Raw genomic sequence first — 21935 nt, forward strand, 5'->3', positions numbered from 1 at the left:
TACCACGCAATTTGCAAGCTAATAAAGCGCAAACGTGTTTTATTTAAAATGCGCACACTACAGGGTGGCTGATGAAAGCCGCTACCAAAAAAAAATTGAATAACTTTTTTTCTTTTTAAGTTATCTGTTCCATTTTTGTTTTAATTTGCAGATTGATCTTTAAAATTTATTAAAATGGATAACTGGGACACGCAAACAAGAATTTGGATAGTCCGCCGCTATCACGCACTGGAGTCCGTAGTTTTGGTACAGAGAGAGTACAGGCGGATGTTTGGCGGCGATCCCCCGAGCAGATGGACCATAATGAGACTGGTGGATAATTTTGCTGAGCAAGGAACAGTCGCAAGAAGGCCTTATCATCGAAACCCACCAGTTCGGACGGAGGAAACGATCGCTGCTGTAGCTGCAGCTATACAGCAATCCAAGGGTTTCAACAAGAAGCTTATCTGCTCAACTTGGTCTTTGCAAACAATAATGCACAAAGATTTAGACTTATTTCCCTACAAAATTCAAATGGTTAACAAACTGAATGCAGCAGACTTGCCGATTCGCTTGGAATTTTGCCAGAAGATCCTGCAAATGGTGGAAGAAGACCAAAACATGTTAAACTGCCTTTTCATGTCTGATGAGGCCCATTTCGATTTAAACGGCAATGTGAACAAACAAAATTGTCGAATATGGAGTACTTCTAACCCACAGATACTCCACGAGACGGAATTGCATCCTCTTCGCGTGACAGTGTGGTGTGCGGTTTCTTCACGCTGTATTGTCGGGCCTTATTTTTTTGAAGAAAATGGTCACACCGTTACGGTTACTGGAGACCGTTATTTGAAAATGCTGAAAGAATTTTTCTATCCAGAACTACGCCGAAAGAGAATTCCTTTCAACTCTGTGTGGTTTCAACAAGATGGGGCAACGTCTCACATAGCCCAGACTGTTATGACAGAGTTGCGACGAAAATTTCCCAATAAACTGATTTCAAGAAACTCCGAATTTCGTTGGCCCCCCAGGTCGCCTGACCTTACTGCACCTGACTTTTTCTTGTGGGGTTTATGTAAACAAGAAGTTTATAAAACAAAGCCAACAAATTTGGATGAACTAAAACAATCCATTCGGGCAACAATTGCGGCTATTCCTGTCGCAACTCTCAAAGCAGCAATGAACAACTTTTTACTAAGATGCCGCACTTGTGTCAACGAGCATGGGGGGCATTTAAATTCAATTATTTTTAAAACTAGTTAAGCTACATTTAATAAAATTTAATGACCTTCAATTTGAAAAAAAATAAATGAATTCCATACACTAAAAAAAAGCTATTTGAGTTTCTTAATGTAGCAAAATTCATCAGCCACCCTGTATTTTACGCAGTATTGGTTCTTTCAGCCTCGACAACTGAAGCTATGTCGACGTGGTCATATGTTTCATAAAACTCATATTCGTATTCATATTTCGTGGCCCTTTTAAAAATGTGTTTTCTTCAAATTATTTTTAAGGTTAAACTACATTTTCATGTCTAATTCCGAATTATAAAATGTATATGAAGGCAACCACCAAACAAATATCTACCTGTATGTGCCTCCTAAATGTATGCTTTAATATTTATACCGAATTGAAAAAAGTCTTAAAGGGTTTAAGAAAAGGACTTAGATTAAGATTAATACAGAAATGAAGATAAAGGTGAATACGCACATGAAGAAAAGGATAAAAGCTAAGAGAAAAAAATATAAAAGTACGTGAAGAGAAAGACAAAGTTGAAGGTAACTTTAAATACTTAATATAAGGCAAAAGTAAAAGGGAATATGTAGGTATTGAAAAGAATAAAGATAAACAAGATAAAGCGAAAAAGATAAAAAAGGATAAGGATAAGGATAAGGATAAGGATAAGGATAAGGATAAGGATAAGGATAAGGATAAGGATAAGGATAAGGATAAGGATAAGGATAAGGATAAGGATAAGGATAAGGATAAGGATAAGGATAAGGATAAGGACAAGGATAAGGATAAGGATAAGGATAAGGATAAGGATAAGGATAAGGATAAGGATAAGGATAAGGATAAGGATAAGGATAAGGATAAGGATAAGGATAAGGATAAGGATAAGGATAAGGATAAGGATAAGGATAAGGATAAGGATAAGGATAAGGATAAGGATAAGGATAAGGATAAGGATAAGGATAAGAATTAGGATAAAGATAAAGAAAAAGATAAAGATAAAGATAAAGATAAAAATAAAAATAAAGATTAATACAAAGATGAAGAAAACAAATATCAAGGTAAAGCGAAAAAGGCAAAGGTAAAGAACGGGATAGAAATAGAGGCACAGATAAAAATAGAGAAAGGGCTAGCGAAACAAAAATAAATAATTAAATACAATGCGAATTTTTGTTATTAAAATTCTCGATCGGCCTATGTTAATACTTTTTTTTTAATTTTTAATAATAATTTTTTTTATATTCCTTTATTATTCCACTTGGGAACTCAGGGCTTCATCAAAACATTTATATCTTATTCGATTAACTGCTGTTCTCTTTCACGAAGGTTAGAATGACTCCAAGTATTTAGTGGAGTTCCGGGTCGTCTGTGTCCTTGAGGGTTCCATTCCAACGTTGTTCTGCTTATGTTTTCCTAGTTCTTTCTGAGAATGTGCCCGATTCATCGCCATTTACGGTCTCTCATCACCGTTTGGATTCGTTCTTGCTCAGTGATCTGCCACAAGTCCGTATTTCGGATAATGTTCGGTCAAAAAACTTTGCACATAATCCGAAGGCATTTGTTTGTAAAACTAATAAATATTAATACGCAAAATACTAAATTAGCTTCACTTTGGAAACACCACCAGAACTCCAGCCGTCATGCGAGTATAAGCAATACTTTAGAATGATGGTTTACTGCCTATATAGCCAGTATAATCTGGGCGTGAGAAATGAACCGAACATTCGGAAGGCTGTAACGCCTGATATAGATTAGATCACAGAGCCACTAATAGAACTAAAACAAGAATCAATAACCAGGAATCAAGGCAAAAGAGTGGAATAGCACCTACCACTGCCTGCCGACTATTACTTAAATTCCTGCCCAAATGTGCGATTATTGCTCATCTAGCGCAAGTGTGTGCTCGCTTATTGTTTTTGTGGTAGTCTTTCCAAGCTCTACCTCGGATGATACTAAACTATTGTTTTCATAGTTGGGTAGGCCCAAAAACGAGACAGTGCTGTTGTTGTTGTAGTAGTTTACCAAACCCTACCATTCGCAATAAAGTCACCGGTCACCATTGCCAATCTCATCTAACCCTAGAAATAATGCCCAATCTCGAGGCCCAGGAAACATGCTGTTTCGACGGGGTAGGTACAGAAGGCAAGGGATGTTAGACGAGTTCGTTGAGGTGATTATCTTATCTTAGATAGGCAGTATTTTAACTAGCTACTGTACCCGGTAGCAAATACTATGCTTGACTACCAGACGGAAGTGAGTATTTTCGATTCTCCATGCATGAAACTCCACTATTAGCGAACGCCCCTCGGCAGGCAATGGCAAACCTCCGAGTGTATTTCTGCCACGAAAAAGCCACATTCGCCGTTCGGAGTCGGCTTAAAACAGTAGGTCCCTCCATTTGTGGAACAACGTCCTGAAGCCCACCACAAATAGGAGAGCTCGGCCAAACACCTAACCGAAGTGTACGCGCCAATTATATACTTGCATATATTTTTTTACAATATCCGAAACGTTGTAACTGCTCTTTGTGCGTCTTGTGAGGCAACTCGAGTTTTTCTTCTGCGATGGCTGGTAGTTAGTCTCTGTTTACGGCATTAAGGAGCCGAAAATTTGTGAATATGTTAGTTGTTTCTCGCTGAATGTTCACGATTGGCGTACGCATGGCTAAACCTCATATTTTATCTCGTCAAAGAAAGTGGCTTTTGAGATGCCTAAGAAGTGGCATTTTTTTCAAGTACGTTTAACCCATTGGTGCCCAATGTCTTTGACAACCCCTAGTGAAATTTTCCAAGGAATATTTTTGTAGAATATATGAATCCTTCAATACCCAGTTTAAGAGGGCTTTTGAACAATTTTTGAAAAAATGGGTTAAATAGTCACATAATGGTGGCATTCAACGGGTTAAAATGTTCTACAAAAAAATGTATCATTGAATTTACTAAAAGTCTTCTAAGACGAAATTTAAGAAAAACCAATATTTGTACTGAATTTACCATATTATTTAATATGGCACTTGATCAATATTGCGAAACTTTAATACATTGTAAAAAAAAGTGTGACCCGGTAGACCAAAACCCAGTTGGGGTAGTACGATTCTACATGAGTACTTTCATTTGCAATTGGTGTGATTTGGACCCGAGCCGATGACCTGAAAATTGAAATTAGCACGCAGTTGCAACAGAAAAGAATTGCATATTTTTCCGTATTTCTAGTAAGAGAGAGTATGTGCGTATGTGTGAATTAAAAATTTTTTTTTTTCATTTTTTTCACTTCATTTCATATACGACCACTGGTTTTATTTCCTTTCATTTTCTAAATAATTGTCGATACGCAAAAAAAATAATCAAAAAAAAAATTATTTTACTCATAGTGAAAAAACATTTAATTGTGATGAGAAAAACACTCTTAAACTAACTGAATAACTAACTAACTAATATGTTTAAGCATTAAAATCGTTTACCTTGAATACAATTTTCAAAGCTTTATGAACACATAAAACCACCAAAAATGCTACCAATACATGCGCATGAAAATCTGCAACGTTTGCGGCATAAACCCATCTGGGTACTTTTTCTGTTGATTTTCTTGGTCATTGTTTTGGATAAGACAGCAACAGCGACTACCGAAAATGAACAAACAACAACACCAGAACCAGGTGAGTTAAATCCTAAATCCCAAAACAGTGAGGTCTACAACCTTGACAGTATAAAGCTGAAATTCTCGCCTTAATTTATGATGTATATGTATATGTATGTACGAGTATATGTGAGTATACATATTTATATTTGATATTTGCTGCAAGCAGGTTGGAATGTTACGTGCTTTGTGAGATCAGCCACAGCTGCCACATATGCATATGTATATGTGCATTATATGTAAAATATATTTACAAAGGAAGATAACCGTCACATACATAACACGTGGGCTGAACGGTCTCGGGCCTAACACATAGAAGGCACTAGTTTCATTGCGTTCACCTTTTTTTCAGTTAGTAATAACCTAACAACTGTTGCAATTTCATGATATTCTATTCGTGAGTTCGCGAGTTATTGTGCTAAGAGTGACGCTACTTTTGTTATTTTCAAAACAATGGAACAAAAGGAATTTCGTGTTTTAATTTTACACTGCTTCTGATGGGACAAAATACCGTTCAAGCAAAGCAATGTGTACAAATTCATTAGAAGCCTCCAATTATGGGATCAAGGTTAAGCACAATGAACGACGTTAGGGGTTGCGCTGCACTATGACTCAATAAAAGCTAAACTAAGCTAGTCACTATTAAGAAATGATTAGACACTATTTGGCCTTATCGCACTTAGTAACTTTGTTATGTACGAAAAGGTTATAGTAGGTCACATCCGAACGCTAAATAGTTTTTATGAAAATTTTTTCATGGCAACCACGAGTCGCAGTGGTGCTGTAATTGCCCCAGTGGGCTGAATCATCAATCAATCCAAACCTACTCGGCCAAGGTTGCACTGGTTTACAAATATTGATTTCTTTACCCAAGAACCAAAATATCCAATTTCTACAATATGTAAAATCGGTCGCTGCTCCTGAAAATTCGCAGAATTTTTTTCTGTCATGTTTTAGAGTAAAGAGAAAAGGCAGATCATAAAAATTGCTAATGTTTGAAGAATTCGTTGGTCCATCAAAACAAGTGATAAACAAAAATTTAAGGTAATGAAATTTGCTAGCTTTAATTGACACCTAACTTTTACATAAAATTAAATGTTTCCAAGATATGTACAAAGTTTTCCAAAAAGAAAAAGGAAACAGTTTTTGTTAGACAAATATGAAAACCTTCATTTGTGCTGAAACCGAGGCCTATTTTGAGGCAAAGGATAAGTCGTCCTGCAAAAGTGGTACTGAAATGTTAGAACGGCGCTGATTGCGTTGTTCTTGATGGAAATTATGTTCGGAGCTTTTCATTGCACCTTCAGTCGCGCCACAATGCAGTATTTTAAGATCTCATCTCTTCGTTCTATATTTTAATGATATTACCTGTTTTTCTTTTGCCATTTTTCTTTTGTATGCCTTGGAAAGCTTTTCTGCGATTAAAAAAACTGAGGTTGTTCCTAAATTTCAATCGGAAATTAATGCGATCGTTTGCAGGAGCATTAACTCAGGCATTTCTCTAAATATTAAGAAATTGTTTTATGATAATTTCGCCAAAACTCAAAATATATTCCAGTCATCATATAGTACTGCTAATACTTTATTTTGTTCCGTTTCCAATAAAGAACAAAAATACTAAAAAATATTCAAACGTATTTGATTTAGAGCTGAACTAAATTAAATTCCAAATGCTAGATGGGCATAAAATAGAATAGCTCCAATTTTTTTTGGCCATACTTCTTCCCATGGACAATGGGCACAGATATAGCCCGTTTTACTGAACCAATTTTGCTCAAATAAAATTTAAATGCCGTAAAATTGATGGCGTTATCGTGTGAACTACGATCATTCGGATCATAGGTTTTTTCGGGCTTTTTTTAATCAAAAAAGGGTCAAATAGCGGTTTTTCATCTTTTTTTTTAAGATCGTAGCTGATACGATGACGACATTCATACCGAATAAGAACCTTTTTGTCGTTTTGATTTCAGACATCTGTGAGTCCTGTAATCCGTGTCGCCAGCGACATACCTTTTTTGGAAGACCATTTTTTGAAGGCTAACAATTTTTGAACGAACCTCATATGGCCAAAACAAAATTCTTACTTTTTCAAAAAATTAAATACTTAAAACAAAAATAAAAAATATTTTTTCCTTTCCGTTTTACACGCGTTTAAAGAACACCCAAAAAAAAACAGTATTTCAAATGAGGCGAGTGCCTTAATTTCTGAAGCTCCCTGCTACACTGGAAAACTGGAGGATGGCTAAAACTTGCGCTAGTTGGGCATGATTTAAGCAAAAATGGATGTTAAAGTGATTATAGCGTCAAGAATGTCTAAAGTGGATTGTAGTCTGCAGCGGGCATTGGCAGTCAGTAATTTGGTTTCAAATTTTGCATAAACATTGAACAGATAGCACCTTCGGCAAGCGGAAATTTTAAGTACTTGTGATATGAAGAGTAATCTTCAGTCAGGACTGTCAGTTTTCAATCCAGTTTTCCTCATTAACTCACCCTCTGCCCTCTAAATGTAACAAACGTTGGCCCGCGATTGTTGTATTAGGACCTTAGATCTTTGCATTTCCTGTTACCTCAGAGCATTAGCATCGCAATTCAAGTATGAGTCTATATTACGGAGAACGCAGCATTTCATAAGGCTTACTAGTTTCCTCGTAGGTGACGAAAATAAAAAGATAAATTCTTGCCTTCGAAAATTTTGCCTTGCAGTAATCAAATTTTTACTAAAAAGCAGTACGAGTTTATTAACTATAAAGTGCGTAGATACTAACAGAAAAGCCGCCGCTCTTACTACATGACTCATTAAACGAGCAAGATATGCTCATTCTTTTTTCTGACGACTTTTCTACCTGATACTTTCATAAAGAATAAATGTAATAATTTACATAATATTACGCATTTCTATGCTTTTTTGTCCAATCGCATTTTCTATTATTACTGGCATTCTTTCATCTCGCTCGCAGCAAATCTGGAGTTGAAAGCTTTGCGAAATTTCTCAACGCATAAAAACAATTTAATTTACTCATTGAAACCGAATGGAAGGCATATTCTTATGTAGGCTTGTATGTGTTTAAGACTAATATAACGGTATGAATGGAAATAAAAATGAAGCGTTAAAATAATATGAAATACGAGTATGCCTCTATTTTTCTACCAGCCATGGCGACTATTTTATGCCATATTTTGTAGGTTATTATAGTAGTTATGACGCTACGGATGCTTAATGTACAGCCTACGAAAAAAAATATAGCCCCTCAACATCATGACCAGTTTAGCTGCTTGGGTTTTTGTTTTTTATTGCTCATTTTCTCATTTCTTTTATAAAAGTATAGTTCATTGACAAAAACCGAGCTTAAAACTTTATGCCAAAAATCAGAAAAATTGGAAATCAAAATTTTAACTTTTTAGTCGGAATTAAAAAAAAAAAAATGGGCACGCAGTTTTATAGCACACCGAATTTTGGTATAATTAAATGCAAGCTTGAATTTCCGAAAAATTTTCGTTAGTTGTTTTTTTCTTTGACGGTTTGGAGCGTTTCTCTATATAATAAATAATAAATCCTCGAAATTTTTTATGTGTTATTCTTATAAAGTTTAAAAACTTTGGAGACTTGAAACAAAAATAAAATAAATAATTGACGCGTACACTTCTGTTATGTGTTTTTCCGAGCTGCTCCCCTTATTTGTGGCTTACGTCTTGATGTAGTTCTATAAACGGAGAGACCTTCAGTTTTAAGCCGACTCCGAATCGCAAATGATTTTTTATGAAAAGCCTTTTCATGGCAGAAATTGCCTAACGAGGGACGAACGCTAAAAGAAAAAACTTTTTCTATAATTTTACTGTATCATGCACGGAGATTTGAACCTACGCAATTCTGAATGGTAGTCGCACTCCAACCCATTCGGTTACGGCGACCGGAACAACCTCGAGAAAAAATTGGTTTGAGTTGTACTTCATAACTCGCAACAGAATAATCTGAAGCAAAAACAAAAATCATTTGTTCAAGGAGATGTACCTTCGGTTAGCCCTGATAGGGTATTTGTTTAGATTTTTAAATTTTTCGACGCATTTGGAAGTCAATAAACTGATTTTCGACAAAAAAGTCGGCTAATTTTGTATTGTAAGGTTAATAATAATTAAAAAAAGCAAACTCAAAAACATACCTGATGAATTGTAGTCCCAAAGCGACCGCTCCAGTGGATTTAAGTATAGAATTTACATTTGTCAGAATTTCTCTCGCTTTCCAACTATGTAACGACTGTGTTCGAATAATTTATAAAATTTGTAAAGTGCTGACAAAATCAGCACTGAGTCAAAATAATCAAGCATCGAGCACCAGCACCGGTGTGCGGGTACTAGTTGCACATACGCCCGGGTTGCCCAAAAATGTACGAACAAATTCGAGAGTTCTAAAGAAAGCTGCCTTGGAGCAACGAACATTCAAATACCCATAACTTTGTAAATTTTTTTCGAATGACTTGAAATTTTGACATAATATTCTGAGATGAAAAACACAAAAACTAATAAAACTAAACTCTTATTTACTAGGAAATACAGAATTCCAGAGATAACTCCTCCGACGCTAGGTGGTACGGCACTTCCGTTTAGTGAGGAGACTCGCTACTTAGGACTAATATAGGGTGGAACATGTATAATTTGCTTTTTGAATCGGCTATAAAAAAAACGAATCAATATTTTTTCAAACTTTTTTTTTTATTTTGAAGATTGAACATTGTCATTTATGAATGAAAAATAATATCGTTCAAATGACTGCCACGACTGGCTTTACAGTAGGCCATTCGATCAACCCAATTTTTAAGCACATTTTCGATTGTTTGGGCTCCAATTTCATGAATGGCAACTTCGATTTCGTGTTTCAAAGCATCAATCGTCTCTGGATGGTTCGCATAGCATTTGTCCTTAACGGCTCCCCACAAAAAATAGTCCAACGGGCTTAAATCACAGCTCCGAGGCGGCCAAGTGATATCGGAATTTCGGCTGATTATTCGGTTTTCAAAACGGTAGCCAAAAGTTCGAGTGTAACTTTGGCAGTGTGACAAATTGCACTGTCCTGTTGAAACTAAATGTCGTCCATGTCATTCTTTTCAATTTTTGGAAACAAAAACTCGTTGAGTATGTCACGGTAACGCTCGCCATTTACTGTAACCGCGGCTCCTCGCTCATTTTCGGAAAAAATGGCCCGATGATGCCGCCAGACCAAAACCGCACCAAACAGTGACTCGTTGTGGATGCATTTGCTTATCTACAGTAACGGGTGGATTTTCTGAGCCCCAAATCCGACAATTTTGCTTATTGACGTATCCACCGATATGAAAATCAGAAAAGAAGAAGAAGACTCACCACTTTGGAAATAGGTTTTCACTAATTCCCAATTTTGTTCAAGCGTATAGCGTTTCATTTCGTAAATGTCAAACCTTTAAGTAAATTATGAACACATTTGACATGTCATTTGTGTTACCTTTCTCAAAAAATATGTAGTTCAAAAAGCAACGCTATATGGCCCACCCTGTATTAGTGATAAAACTCAGATGAAAGTCAAATGTCGAATATAGAGTGAGAAGGGCGACAATAGCGCTCTACTCTTGGAAAAAGTTAATTGGTTTAAATTGGAGTCTTTCCCCCTCTATCTTATATAGGCTTTGCACAACGATAGTAAGAGCAATCCTAACATACGGTGGCCGGCTTTAGATAAGAAATATATCAAAAAGGCTATGGAACATGTACAAAGCATAGCCAGTTTTTGTATCTGCGGGGCACTTGGGACTACACCTACAGAAGCACGAAATATGAAGCAATTCGGCAAGCAAATAACTGCCAAGTCAGCTCTCAGATTAAGAGAAATCGATCTACTCAAAACGAACCGTAGAGGGCACTCGTCAATTTTAGAAAGATTCTCCTGAATTCCTGCTACAACGGATTTCTGTAAGACCAAGGAAAGAGGAATGGGATAACAGACTTATTATTAACGGAAATGATATGACCAACCAGACAGATGGCTCAAAATTAGATAACAAAGTAGGCGAAGGTTTTCACTCCGTTAAACTTGATGTTAACCAATCATTTCTCCTACCTGATCATTGCAGTGCATATCAAGCGGAAGTCATGGCTACAAATCGACTTACAGAGCGATAAAAACGAGAGAATTATCCACATATGAAGTCTTCATTTACTCAGACAATCAAGCAGCTATAAAAGCGCTCGAATCTAGAACGAACTCATCAAAAACAGTCATATAATGTTTTAAACTTCTAACTGACGTATCTCAATACCTCAAAGTAAACCTTATCTGTGTACCAAGCCACAGGAATATAGCAGGAAACTGCAAAACAGATGAAATTGCTAGATACTTGCTTGTTGATACCTATGCATAAGCGTGGAGAACGACAACATCCGATGAAGCGACGCTTGTCATGTTTGTGAGAAAGATTCTGCGCAAGATTTTTGGACCTTTGCACATTGACAACGGCGAATATCGCAGGCGATAGAGCGATGAGCTGTATGAGCTTTATGACGACTTAGACATAGCGCAGCGAATAAAGATCCAGCGCCTACGCTGATTGGGTCATGTCGTCCGAATGAATACAAACGCTCGGGCTCTGAAAGTATTCGATGCGGTACCAGCTGGTGGAAGCAGAGGAAGAGGAAGGCCTCCTCTGCGTTCAAAAGATCACGTGGAGAAGCACTTCACTTCACTTGTTGTGTCCAGCTGACACCCGAGAAGGAAACGACTGGCGCGATTTTTTAAACTCGGCCAAAATCGCGTAAGCGGTTATCGCGCCAGTTAAGAAGAAGAAAACCTGACTACATTCGAACTAAGCAAACAGACATGGCCGAAATGGAGCAGCAGTCGCTCAAAAAGCCTGTTGAGATTTAGTAAAGAATTTACAAAAATATGTTAGGTGTATTAACTGGTCATTGTTAATAGGCAACCACTCCACTTGCTTGGGACTTCCATACTCGGATTTTTGTAGAAGCTGTCTTAACACGAAAGAAGAGGAAACACCTCCTATGTGAGTGTGAAGGCTTAGCCAGAAGGAGACTTCCCGCTCTTGGTAGTGTATTTTAACAGATGTAGCGGATATAGCGCATCTAAAACTAACAAAGCTGTGCTCGTTTATAAAAGCTACAGAATGGTTTAAAAAGGAACCCATAGTGTAAGGATAGATACCAGTGATATCACAATAGATCTACGACAGGTCTAAGTGTGTCATTATGACAACCATCCCTACCTACTTACCTGCCTACCTACAAGTATAACCACAATCAGAATTTCACTTACTAGTAGAAATTTGGTCTACAGTAGAAATATCCCCGCTAGCATTACAATACACAGCAATTTGATTGGTGAGAGTAATTTGCGCACAAAAAAGAAATACTCAGCGTCGAATTATAATATTTTCACTTTTAATTATGCAAATAAAAATATTCACTGGAGGCTTTTGAATTGAATTCTGCACAGTTCATATCCAGGTAACGACACACAAGAGCCGTCAACATCTGCACGAGTGCGGACGGTGGGATGGCAAAGCATTTCCGCGCATGCTGCTCTGCGTATGCTGCACTGAATCCATGTTTGAATTGTAAAGCGCGCAATTTTTGGTGGATTTTCAGTGCGTCAAATTCTTCACAATTTCACCATCCATGTCACATTTGTGCGCCTGGAGCGTTAAAAAAGCTTTAAATATATTATAGTTTAATCTACGGGTGACAAGGCATTACTCCGAATGCAGCACAAAGTTCATCAGCCAGGTATTTGGGTGATGGCCACAATTTGCTGAAAATTACGTACCAAAACCATCCGTTTCGTAATTGTGTGCGTGCATTCGTGCGTTCGTAATTTGCTTGCCGCCCATAGAAGCGTAAATCATTCAAAACAAAATTGATTTATTGTCGAAATGCAAAATATTCTACTAAATAACTAAAATAACAACTACGAGAATAGCCGGAGCAACATCGACCAAATACCGAGTAATTGGGAGGATAGAGAGAGAGAGAGAGATGCTTACGCAGATATATGGATATATGATACAATATTTATTTTTTACTTCCGAAAGATTATGACAAAATGTTATTACCAAATATTATTAGGTGTACAACTTTATTCCGCCGCTTTTCCATCAAACCTTAAGGGGTCCCAGTGGTCTAAAGCTCGAAAATTTTGTGTATTTTCAGGAATTTTTTTACAATAAAAAAAGGAAAAACGATATTTAAATTTTTTAGGCTTTTTATTTAACTTCTTTTACATACAAAAATTTAAAAAAAAATTAATTATATTAATTTTAAAAATGGCGCCGAAGTTGACCCTCCTGAAAAATTGGACAACACCGTTGGCCATTTTGGCTCTTCTATTTATCTGAAACACAAAATCAAAAAAAAATATTTATCAGTATGTTTCTAGTTATGCCCCGTACTAGAATAAAAAAAAAATCAAAAAATTTGGCAAAATGGCGCAGTTTTGAATTTGACACTCTAAAAATTGGTTTTTTCCCAGTTTTTTAATAAATAAAATACGAAATAATTGAAATAATAATATGATTCTAGGATAAGCAATAGATAGCCATTGATGTTGTGAACAACATATTAAAATTTCACACGATTCGGTTGAATAGTTGTTTTTTTTGGCAACACCAGGCCGAAAAAGTTGTTTTGAGATGATTGAGTTTAAAGTTTTGAGAGTAGCCGCGTGACGAATCTGACTTTACCTGCTAAAACGGCTGGAGAATCGAAAATACTGGGAATATTCTTCCAAAAATTTCACAGTATATTCTTAAAAGCCTATACTTTCGAAATATCGAAAACAAAAAAAACGATTTTTGGAAAATTCTAGACCACCGGGACCTCTTAAGAGGACATATACCTGTAAACGGCCATATTTTTCCTTATTTTCGTTAAAATTATTTAAAATGAAGAAGTCAATATATTTTTTTTCAAAATTGGAATACAGTTTATTTATAAATTAAAATAATATAATTTTTTTTTTTTTATTTTAATCATTTAAAATGGCGGATGTACACTCAATTCTTCCAGGAAGGTCGCAACGGGGCTTCTCAAACATTTTTTTGTTTATTAATGTCATAATTTCTATATGAATTAAACAAAAATGGAAAAAAAAAATCTCGGAATAAAGTGCTTAAAAAATGAGTTTTGGGGTGAATTTTCCTACTGCTTTTCGAAAACTTGTAAATTCACATCGTAATATCATAAAGAAGATGTGTGCACAATTTCAGGGAGATCGGTCAATAACTTTTCGAGTTATCGTGTACGCCAATTCGAAAAATATAGTTTTGAAAAAAACGCGTCTAAAGTTTGAATACATAACTAAACCTCTCCCAGCGCACTGTGGGACAGAACCGTGCGTACCGTCTCAAAAATCTGTAACTTTGTTCCTAATTGGAGTAACAAACTGAAAATTTTTATGTAATATCTAGAATGTTTATACTATAGAATAAAAGGACACTTGGTGTATTATTTTATGTTAATAATACTAAAAAAAAATGTATATTGTCATACAAACAAATATTTTGCATAACAACATCAGCAAAATCATAATATTTTACCATACTTCACTTCAAATTAAATTCTAAAAGTGAAAATACTTAATACCTATACTTGAAACTTAAAGAAAAAAAATAATAAAAGAAAATATAATACTGCTATTTACATAAATACTAAGCTCTTGGCTTCATCTAATAATTGTTTTTCAATATTTATAGGTGCTTTTCTAATACTAGAGATGTATGGATCTGATGTAAAAAGAAGTCCATTAAATACATCTTCATTTGTTGCTGACCTAGAGCACTTTCTAGCGTGATTCAATCTTATATTTTTGTAATCTTTGTTGCGAGACTCTTGGGCATCTTCAGATAAATGGCCAATAGGCAAAACAGCAAAATGTTTAATGATACTTTCGCCATGTATTAAAATTTTGTGAACGGAAGATGGCATATTATACCACATATACTTCGTGACGTATAATTCCGCTGTAGCTCGAGTATATGCTCCAAATTTTTCCGGATTAATTGCAAGGCCTGATGCCAAAGTTTGAAGAATTATATAAAATCTTTTAATGAGGTTCTTATCAACTCCTGTAATTTCCGAAGAACAACTGTAGTTTTCAAAAAACCGTCGAGCTGTATTGCCATCATTGCTGTTTCCGGTACCTTGCCGGGGTTTGTCAATATTTAATCCCATCCGGCTTCGAAATAAACTTTGCACAAGTTTCTTCTTGTCTTCCTTACTTTTTTTGTCTTCTTTTTCAAATGAGAGATTATATGAAATATGCAAAATTAACTCCATGCATCTAATCCAAGCATGCAATGTAGACAAGCCGTACTCGTATGCATTTATGTTAACTGGCTTTGTATCTATTCTTTCCAAATTATTCATCTCGCTTGGCTTAGAATTACATACCGTGCACACAGCTGCAGAACTTGTGCCAGTTAGAACTTGTGTAACTTTTCCATCCACCATAGTTAAAAATAGTTTGTGAGTTATTTCTGTTACCTGGTTCTCTCTGTGTATCTTAGACGTTGTCAAATTATTAATTTGATCACGAATATCAGCAACCACCGAACGGGTTTTCTCCGGGGCTTCTCTCGCAAATTCTATCCAAATTGGTCGGCAATATCGAATTGAAGAGCAAGCTGGATTTTGCCAAAGAACCTCTTCTGTTTCAATATCTGTCAGCTTTATTGGAACCAAAGACGCAATAAATAAGTTTGCATCCGAAACCAAATTTTTTTCATCTGATAAAATTTGTTTATATTCACTTTGTCCCGATGAACCATCACATCCCCATTTGGTAAACAATTGAAGATTTCTTTTTGTTGGCTTGTAAGCATTTTCAATTTTCAGGATACGGGCTGTAGTATGATCCAGTAACTCTTGCAGATTAACTTTAACACCAGTATCTGTCACTTCAATGCTGGAGGGTTTAGTTTTTTTGCGTCTGTCAATACGTTATAAGATGGAAATATATTAAAGTTCTTCTTAATAAGGCTTAACCGAAGTAATCCATATTGTTCTTTTGAAAGATCTAAATCAGCAAACAAACTTAAAGCTTCATCCGGCGTAAAACAGGTTGCATTGTAAGTTTCACGCAACAATTTTTCCTTTATAATCTTTTTTTCTTTTTTATCGCTCTTTCGCATCATTTCTACAACAGAAGCTTCATCGAACTCTCCTTCAGACCGCAATCCTTGGACATATGCGTTATGTATATACTCGAGTCCATATTCTTGAACCAATTCCATATGCTTCCTTTTTCTAGATTTCTCTGATAGATGATCATAAGACTTTGGTGGCCGTCCACGTTCTCCAGACGCTCTAGGTGTAATATCAATTGGTACTTCCTGGAATTGTACCTTAAATTCACTTTCCAACCAAGTCGAGTTATTAAGAAGAAAACGTTGTTTTGTTCGGCTAGATTTGCTCCAGCGATCGTTGAACTTTGATAAGAGCAATTTTTGAATACTTTTCAAAACAAATTCGCTTTTAAATGAGTTCAAATTATATTGTTCTTCTAAGTAATTTTTTATAGCATCTGGTGTTGTGCCGTGGTCAATGAAAAATACGCACAATTCTCGTCGAGGCACCACAAATTCACTCATTTTGTTAAGTATTTGGCAAAAAAATTTGTTTGAATTTTGTAACTATTTATGTCTTTCAAATATACGCAAAAATTCGTCACTGTTCTTGAGTTGCAAACGCATGATCAAACGTGCGCGTGCATGTTGTATATTCATATGTATGCACTACTTACCAACAATAAGTTTACGCAATCTAGCAGAACCGCACAGTAAAATCGTTATTCCAAAAATTCGTTAATTATTAAGAACTTTACTTTCAAACAACAGAGATTTAATAACTTCATCGTGCTATAAGATGATCTTTTTGTGATACTTCGCGTGGAAGGGGGTTAATTTGGAGGTCAAAGGTCAAAGGGTTTTAATATGAAAAAATGTGATGTTTCTATAGATATGTCAACCGAACTAAAAGATTATGTGTTTATTTATTTAGATATATTTTTGATTGATCTTTAATTCAAATTTTACTAAAATTTTTTGAAAATTGTTTTCCTTTTCTTAAAGAGAAATTTGGTGTCTAATTAATTTTGGGGCAGGTTGGGGCAAAATTTTCTTTTTGATTTTACTTCTACATAAGTTACTTTATGTTATGATATTAAAATTACGAGAGAGCCAAACGGAGCTAACTGTCAAAAGTCCATTTGAAGTTTCTAATACGCATACAAAATAAGGTATTCTTTAAAAAAATGTATGCCTTTCCAAGTTTTGCAAAAAAATAAAATTTAAATACTTTTTTAATAGTAAATTGAATGACCTTTCTAACAATATATAACACTTATAGATTTGCATCGAAGATAATCAAAATATGACCATGTAAACTGCTAGTATAATGTGCATCATAATCGACACTATTTTATGCATCAACTTGCAAGTCATGTTTTTTTACAAAAATAATTTAAATAATATTGTTTAAACACAATATAATATGTATTGGACATTTAGTCACATATGTACATAAACAAAATATTCAATATCGAAAATTTACAAAACCTATTTTTGAGACGGTTTGGAAATTTCTGTCCCACAGTGCAGCGGTCGAACGCAAAGAATAGAGTGGTCACAGTTGACGATCTATAATATAAGAAATACTTAAATTTACGTTCTAAAAATTTTTTTCACATATTCTTAAAGGATTATATTAACATTTTATGAAAACATTTTTTTTTTCTACATTTTAGAGGTATCTGTCCCCTTAAGGCATTTTGTTAGGTTAAATAAGGAAGTTTGATCCGGACCGAATTTTATGTCTGTGTGCACATTTAATTTAATTTGGGTTGGCTGTTAATTTTTGGAATCAAATAGCCAAGGAGATTTATAGCTTGCAACATCAAACGGAGACGGAAATTTAGACTTACCATATAAAAATGATATGAGTTTGGAGAAAAAGGATTCCTTTATTTTTGCGTAAAATTTTCCCTAACATCAAAAATGCCTGTGTGAGGTTATTCACTATCGGATGAGGTCAACAAACTGTAAAGATACTTTATAAAACGGATCCTAAGCATATCAAACTTCACACCAAACTATGCAATTTCGCTGGAAACCGCAACTGAAGAAAGCAACTTTTATACGTTGGCTCTTCACATGAAATATATTTTTAAAACTTTATACGGATATAAAGAAAGCAGACTTCCGCAAAAATTAACGCAGTATTTGATACGAAAAAACATTGTCTAGTACAAATATCTAAATAAAATGGGCTCAGAATTTGGATTAACTTTCGATGAGTGCATAAATAGCACGCAGTGGCACAGCCTTTGCATACAGTTGCTGAAAGAATTAAGGCCAAACACACCGGAGAACATAGCGAGAAGGCTTTACACTATTGTATTCGGCTTTACACTATTGAAATTATTTAATAGCGAATTTTAACTAATTGAATATTTTATTTATATTTATATAAGGAAAATGACAGATGACAAATTTTCATGTCCTATGAACATATCTTGGGTTTGGAAATAAGTTCATAGCATCTTTATATTTTCTTTTATTTTAAAACGATTCGTTTGCTGTTTGGCAAAAGAAAGGAATTCATTCGATAGAACTCTTTCTGCTCTAGAAAACTAAAAGGTTTTCTAATAAGAGGTGTTATTTTAATATTCAAAGAAAAATGCTATTTTTAAATATAAATGATCGGATTTTTATTTCATTACAAAGAGGAAGGTAAGCCGTTAATAGTGGAAAATAACATCAGGCAAATGACCACCACGACCACACTTACAGGACAATATCCTTTTCATGAAATTTTCCATAACCGAATCGCAAAGTGGCTGCCCTATGTTCTCGATAGCCTCACGATTTCCATCTTTGAGGTCTTGAATCGACCCTGGGCTGTTGGCGTAGACCTTCTTTTTTACGTGGCTCCCAAGAAAAAGGTCACAAGGTGTTAAATCACAAGATCTTGGTGGCCAATTGTGATCACCTCTTCGAGAGATAACATGGTCCGGAAACTTTTCCCGTAAAAAATTAATGGTTTCGTTTCTTGTGTGCGCCGTTTAGTTGATGAAAATAAACGTTGTCCAGATCAATACCATCAAATTCCATTCGCCATTAACACCTATTATTGGGAAACCCAATGTATTTTTGAGTTATTTCATTTTTTATTAGTTTTGGGGCCTAGGAATGGAATACCCAAAGTGCAAAAATCAATATTTTCAACATTTGCTCTTCTTTGCTTTTCATCGAGGTCAAAAATCTGCCGAAACAGCAGGGCATTTGTGACGTGTATAAAGAAGGTGTCATACGCCTGTCTACAGCACGGAAATGGTTCGTAGAGTTCAAAAATGGCGACTTTGAAGTCGATGACACGTCCCGCAACGTAAGAAGCGGACGACTTCTGAATTCGATGAAAAACGTCTCAAATCAGTCGGAAAAAATGAGCCGCGATCAAAAAAGGCTTCTCAATCACCTTCATTCTAAGATATTTACCACAAAATTGGGAGCCTGGTGGTTTCACGAGCTCAACGAAAAAAAAACATAGAAAGTTTTCTTCAAATTGCTTCTCAGCATATCGTCCGCCATCGAGTAACACGCGGTCATATCAGCGTTTTTTATACCGAATCGTCACGGGAGATGAGAAATGGTGCCTATACATCAATATGAAGCAAAGAAAAGAGTGGGTGGCTCCAGGAGATATGCTAAATCTGAGAGTCAAGATGGCTCTTCTTCCAAAGAAGATCATGAAATGTGTTTGGTGAGACTGGGAGGGTATGGTGCACTGGGAAATGCTCGAAAAGAATGCCAAAATCAACAAGGAGTTCTACATGCATTGCCCAACCACATCGCGCGAATGAGACTATTCGACTGAAAAGACGTGATCGACAGAGTCAAACCATACTCCTTCACGACAACGGCAAGCGCCATGTTGCACAAGTCGTCAAAGCCGCGCTCCAAGAGCTCGAATCGGAGGTCCTTCAGAATTCGCCGTTTTCTCTGGGCCTTGCACCGACTGATTACCTTCTGTTCCGCTCCCTGATAAACCATATGAATTCATTCGATAACCAAGAGGTCCTTAAGAACTGGCTGAACAACTTCTTTGACACCAGACCAGGTGATTTTTGGCGGAACGGCATCAACAAATTGGTCGAGAGGGGGGAAGAGGTTGTAAACTGTAATGGCGAATTGATTAACTTATTGATATAATTATTATTTATTGTTTAAATAAAAGTCTTCGCTCATCATTTTCATCATCCTCATAAAAATATCTGGCGTTCGGAGTCGGCTTGAAACTGTAGGTCAACGCTACCAACTTATTCTCCAACCCAATATAAATTTTTTTTTTTTTTTTATTACAAACATTTTATTATATATAAGTACAATGTTTGTTAACACTACAACTAGTTTAAGGAAAACTAACAAGCAGTATGATTTTAACAATTTTGTGGGGTTTTTATCAAGAGAGTTTGAGGATCTCTTCTTTACATTAACTACCAATAAGATCATATGGGTCTTTTCGCTGGCGTCGTCGGGTTAGGCCTGCGGTGTTGAGAAGCTTGCTAGCTTCCTCGTTTACGTGCCCCTGGAGTCTCTTAGAGTGGGCTTCTGCTTGTATTATATTTTAATAACTTCAGCGACGGTAGGAATGTTGAGGTCACGCTGAAAATCTGCATTACGAACGTACCAAGGTGCGTTCACAATGTTTTTGAGAATTTTATTTTGAAATCGTTGGATTATGTTAATATTATTTTGACTAGAACAGCCCTAAAATTGTGCGCCGTAAGACCACACTGGTTATTTTGTTATATGTATATGTAGAGTTTTGAATTCCGTCCAATGGGCCTGTTCACTTTTAGTATTTTCAAATTAAGTTCACTTCGTTTTATTTTTATATGCTCCTTCCAACGAAGCTTGACTTGTTTACAGTAGCACAGAAAACAAACTATGTGACATATCACGCTGAAATTTGCCATGCAAGCTTATAACAGTCCTACCAAAAAACAAAAAATCTATTTTTGCCATATGTCATCCGCGTCTCGGATACCGTACTTGATACCGTCTCGTTCATATTTGAGTAGAAGGTATGTTTATCGGAATACACTTAGAGGTACTTAGAGGTGTGCCTGTACCTGTTTACATATAAGTTGCAGTTCGCAGAATGAACTCCAGCTTAACAAATAACTGCTTACATGCCATAGCATCTACATTTGAAGCATTAGGCAGTCACCTTCTTAAATAGAAATGCGAATAATATGGCTGATTGCTGGGCACGGAAATTGCTTTTCACCAGTGACATTTTCTTCCTCAAAGCCTGTCTGTCAGTTTCTGCGACAGCACAAAATAAGAAATAAAAACGACATAAATGCAACACATCCACAAATGCGCACTGCACATCCATTGCTCAACTTTCAAGAAAGAAAGCCAATTGCAAGAGCACATAAAAGTCATCACTCCGCATACTCACTTTCGTCCATTTACTATTCATTCTCTTAGATAGGCATTGGCATTGTCAGGGACGTTCAAGTTTGCACTTGGCGGCACATTTTTGGCATCAATAGCAACAACATGCCATGGTTGCTTAGCAGTGACACTCAATTTAAGTCTGCCTCAAAGCTCTCTTCTGGCATTGTTGTCTGAAACTGACACACATATACTCGTGCATGCATGCATGTGTACATGTGATCACACATAGGGCTTACATTTTTTGTAAGGTTCACAAGAGTCAATAAAGTTAAAAAACTAGAGTAAAACTTAAATTCAATTTAAAAAGTAAAAATTGGCCATAAACCCAGCACCACTTTTTAATTAACGCAAAATGATCCAATGGTGTTATACAAAATTCATGTTTTGCAAAAACGAAAAAAAAAACAAATTCATCCTGAATTGACACTATTACTTTTTTGTTAAAAACTATACAATCATTGGTCCAAAATTATATTCCTAAAAATATAAAATAGTGCCGCCCAAAAAGGGAAGTTTACCTTCGCGTTCTTACGATGCGTAAGCACCACCACAGCACTCAACGTCATTAACACTCAGATAAACCGCGGG

General features: G+C 35.8%; 1 protein-coding gene across 3 annotated transcripts in view; it reads left to right on the forward strand.

Annotated features, from left to right (window-relative positions):
* LOC129245123 (locomotion-related protein Hikaru genki) overlaps positions 1-21935 on the forward strand; it is a 57152-nt gene that overhangs the window by 1950 nt on the left and 33267 nt on the right. For all 3 annotated transcript variants that reach the window (XM_054883122.1, XM_054883123.1, XM_054883124.1), the window contains exon 2: positions 4583-4867. In XM_054883122.1, the coding sequence (XP_054739097.1) occupies positions 4720-4867 (148 nt within the window). In that variant the 5' untranslated portion in view covers positions 4583-4719. The remainder of the gene's footprint in view (positions 1-4582; positions 4868-21935) is intronic.

This window comes from Anastrepha obliqua, chromosome 4 (genome assembly GCF_027943255.1).
Source record: "Anastrepha obliqua isolate idAnaObli1 chromosome 4, idAnaObli1_1.0, whole genome shotgun sequence".
Classification (NCBI taxonomy): domain Eukaryota; kingdom Metazoa; phylum Arthropoda; class Insecta; order Diptera; family Tephritidae; genus Anastrepha; species Anastrepha obliqua.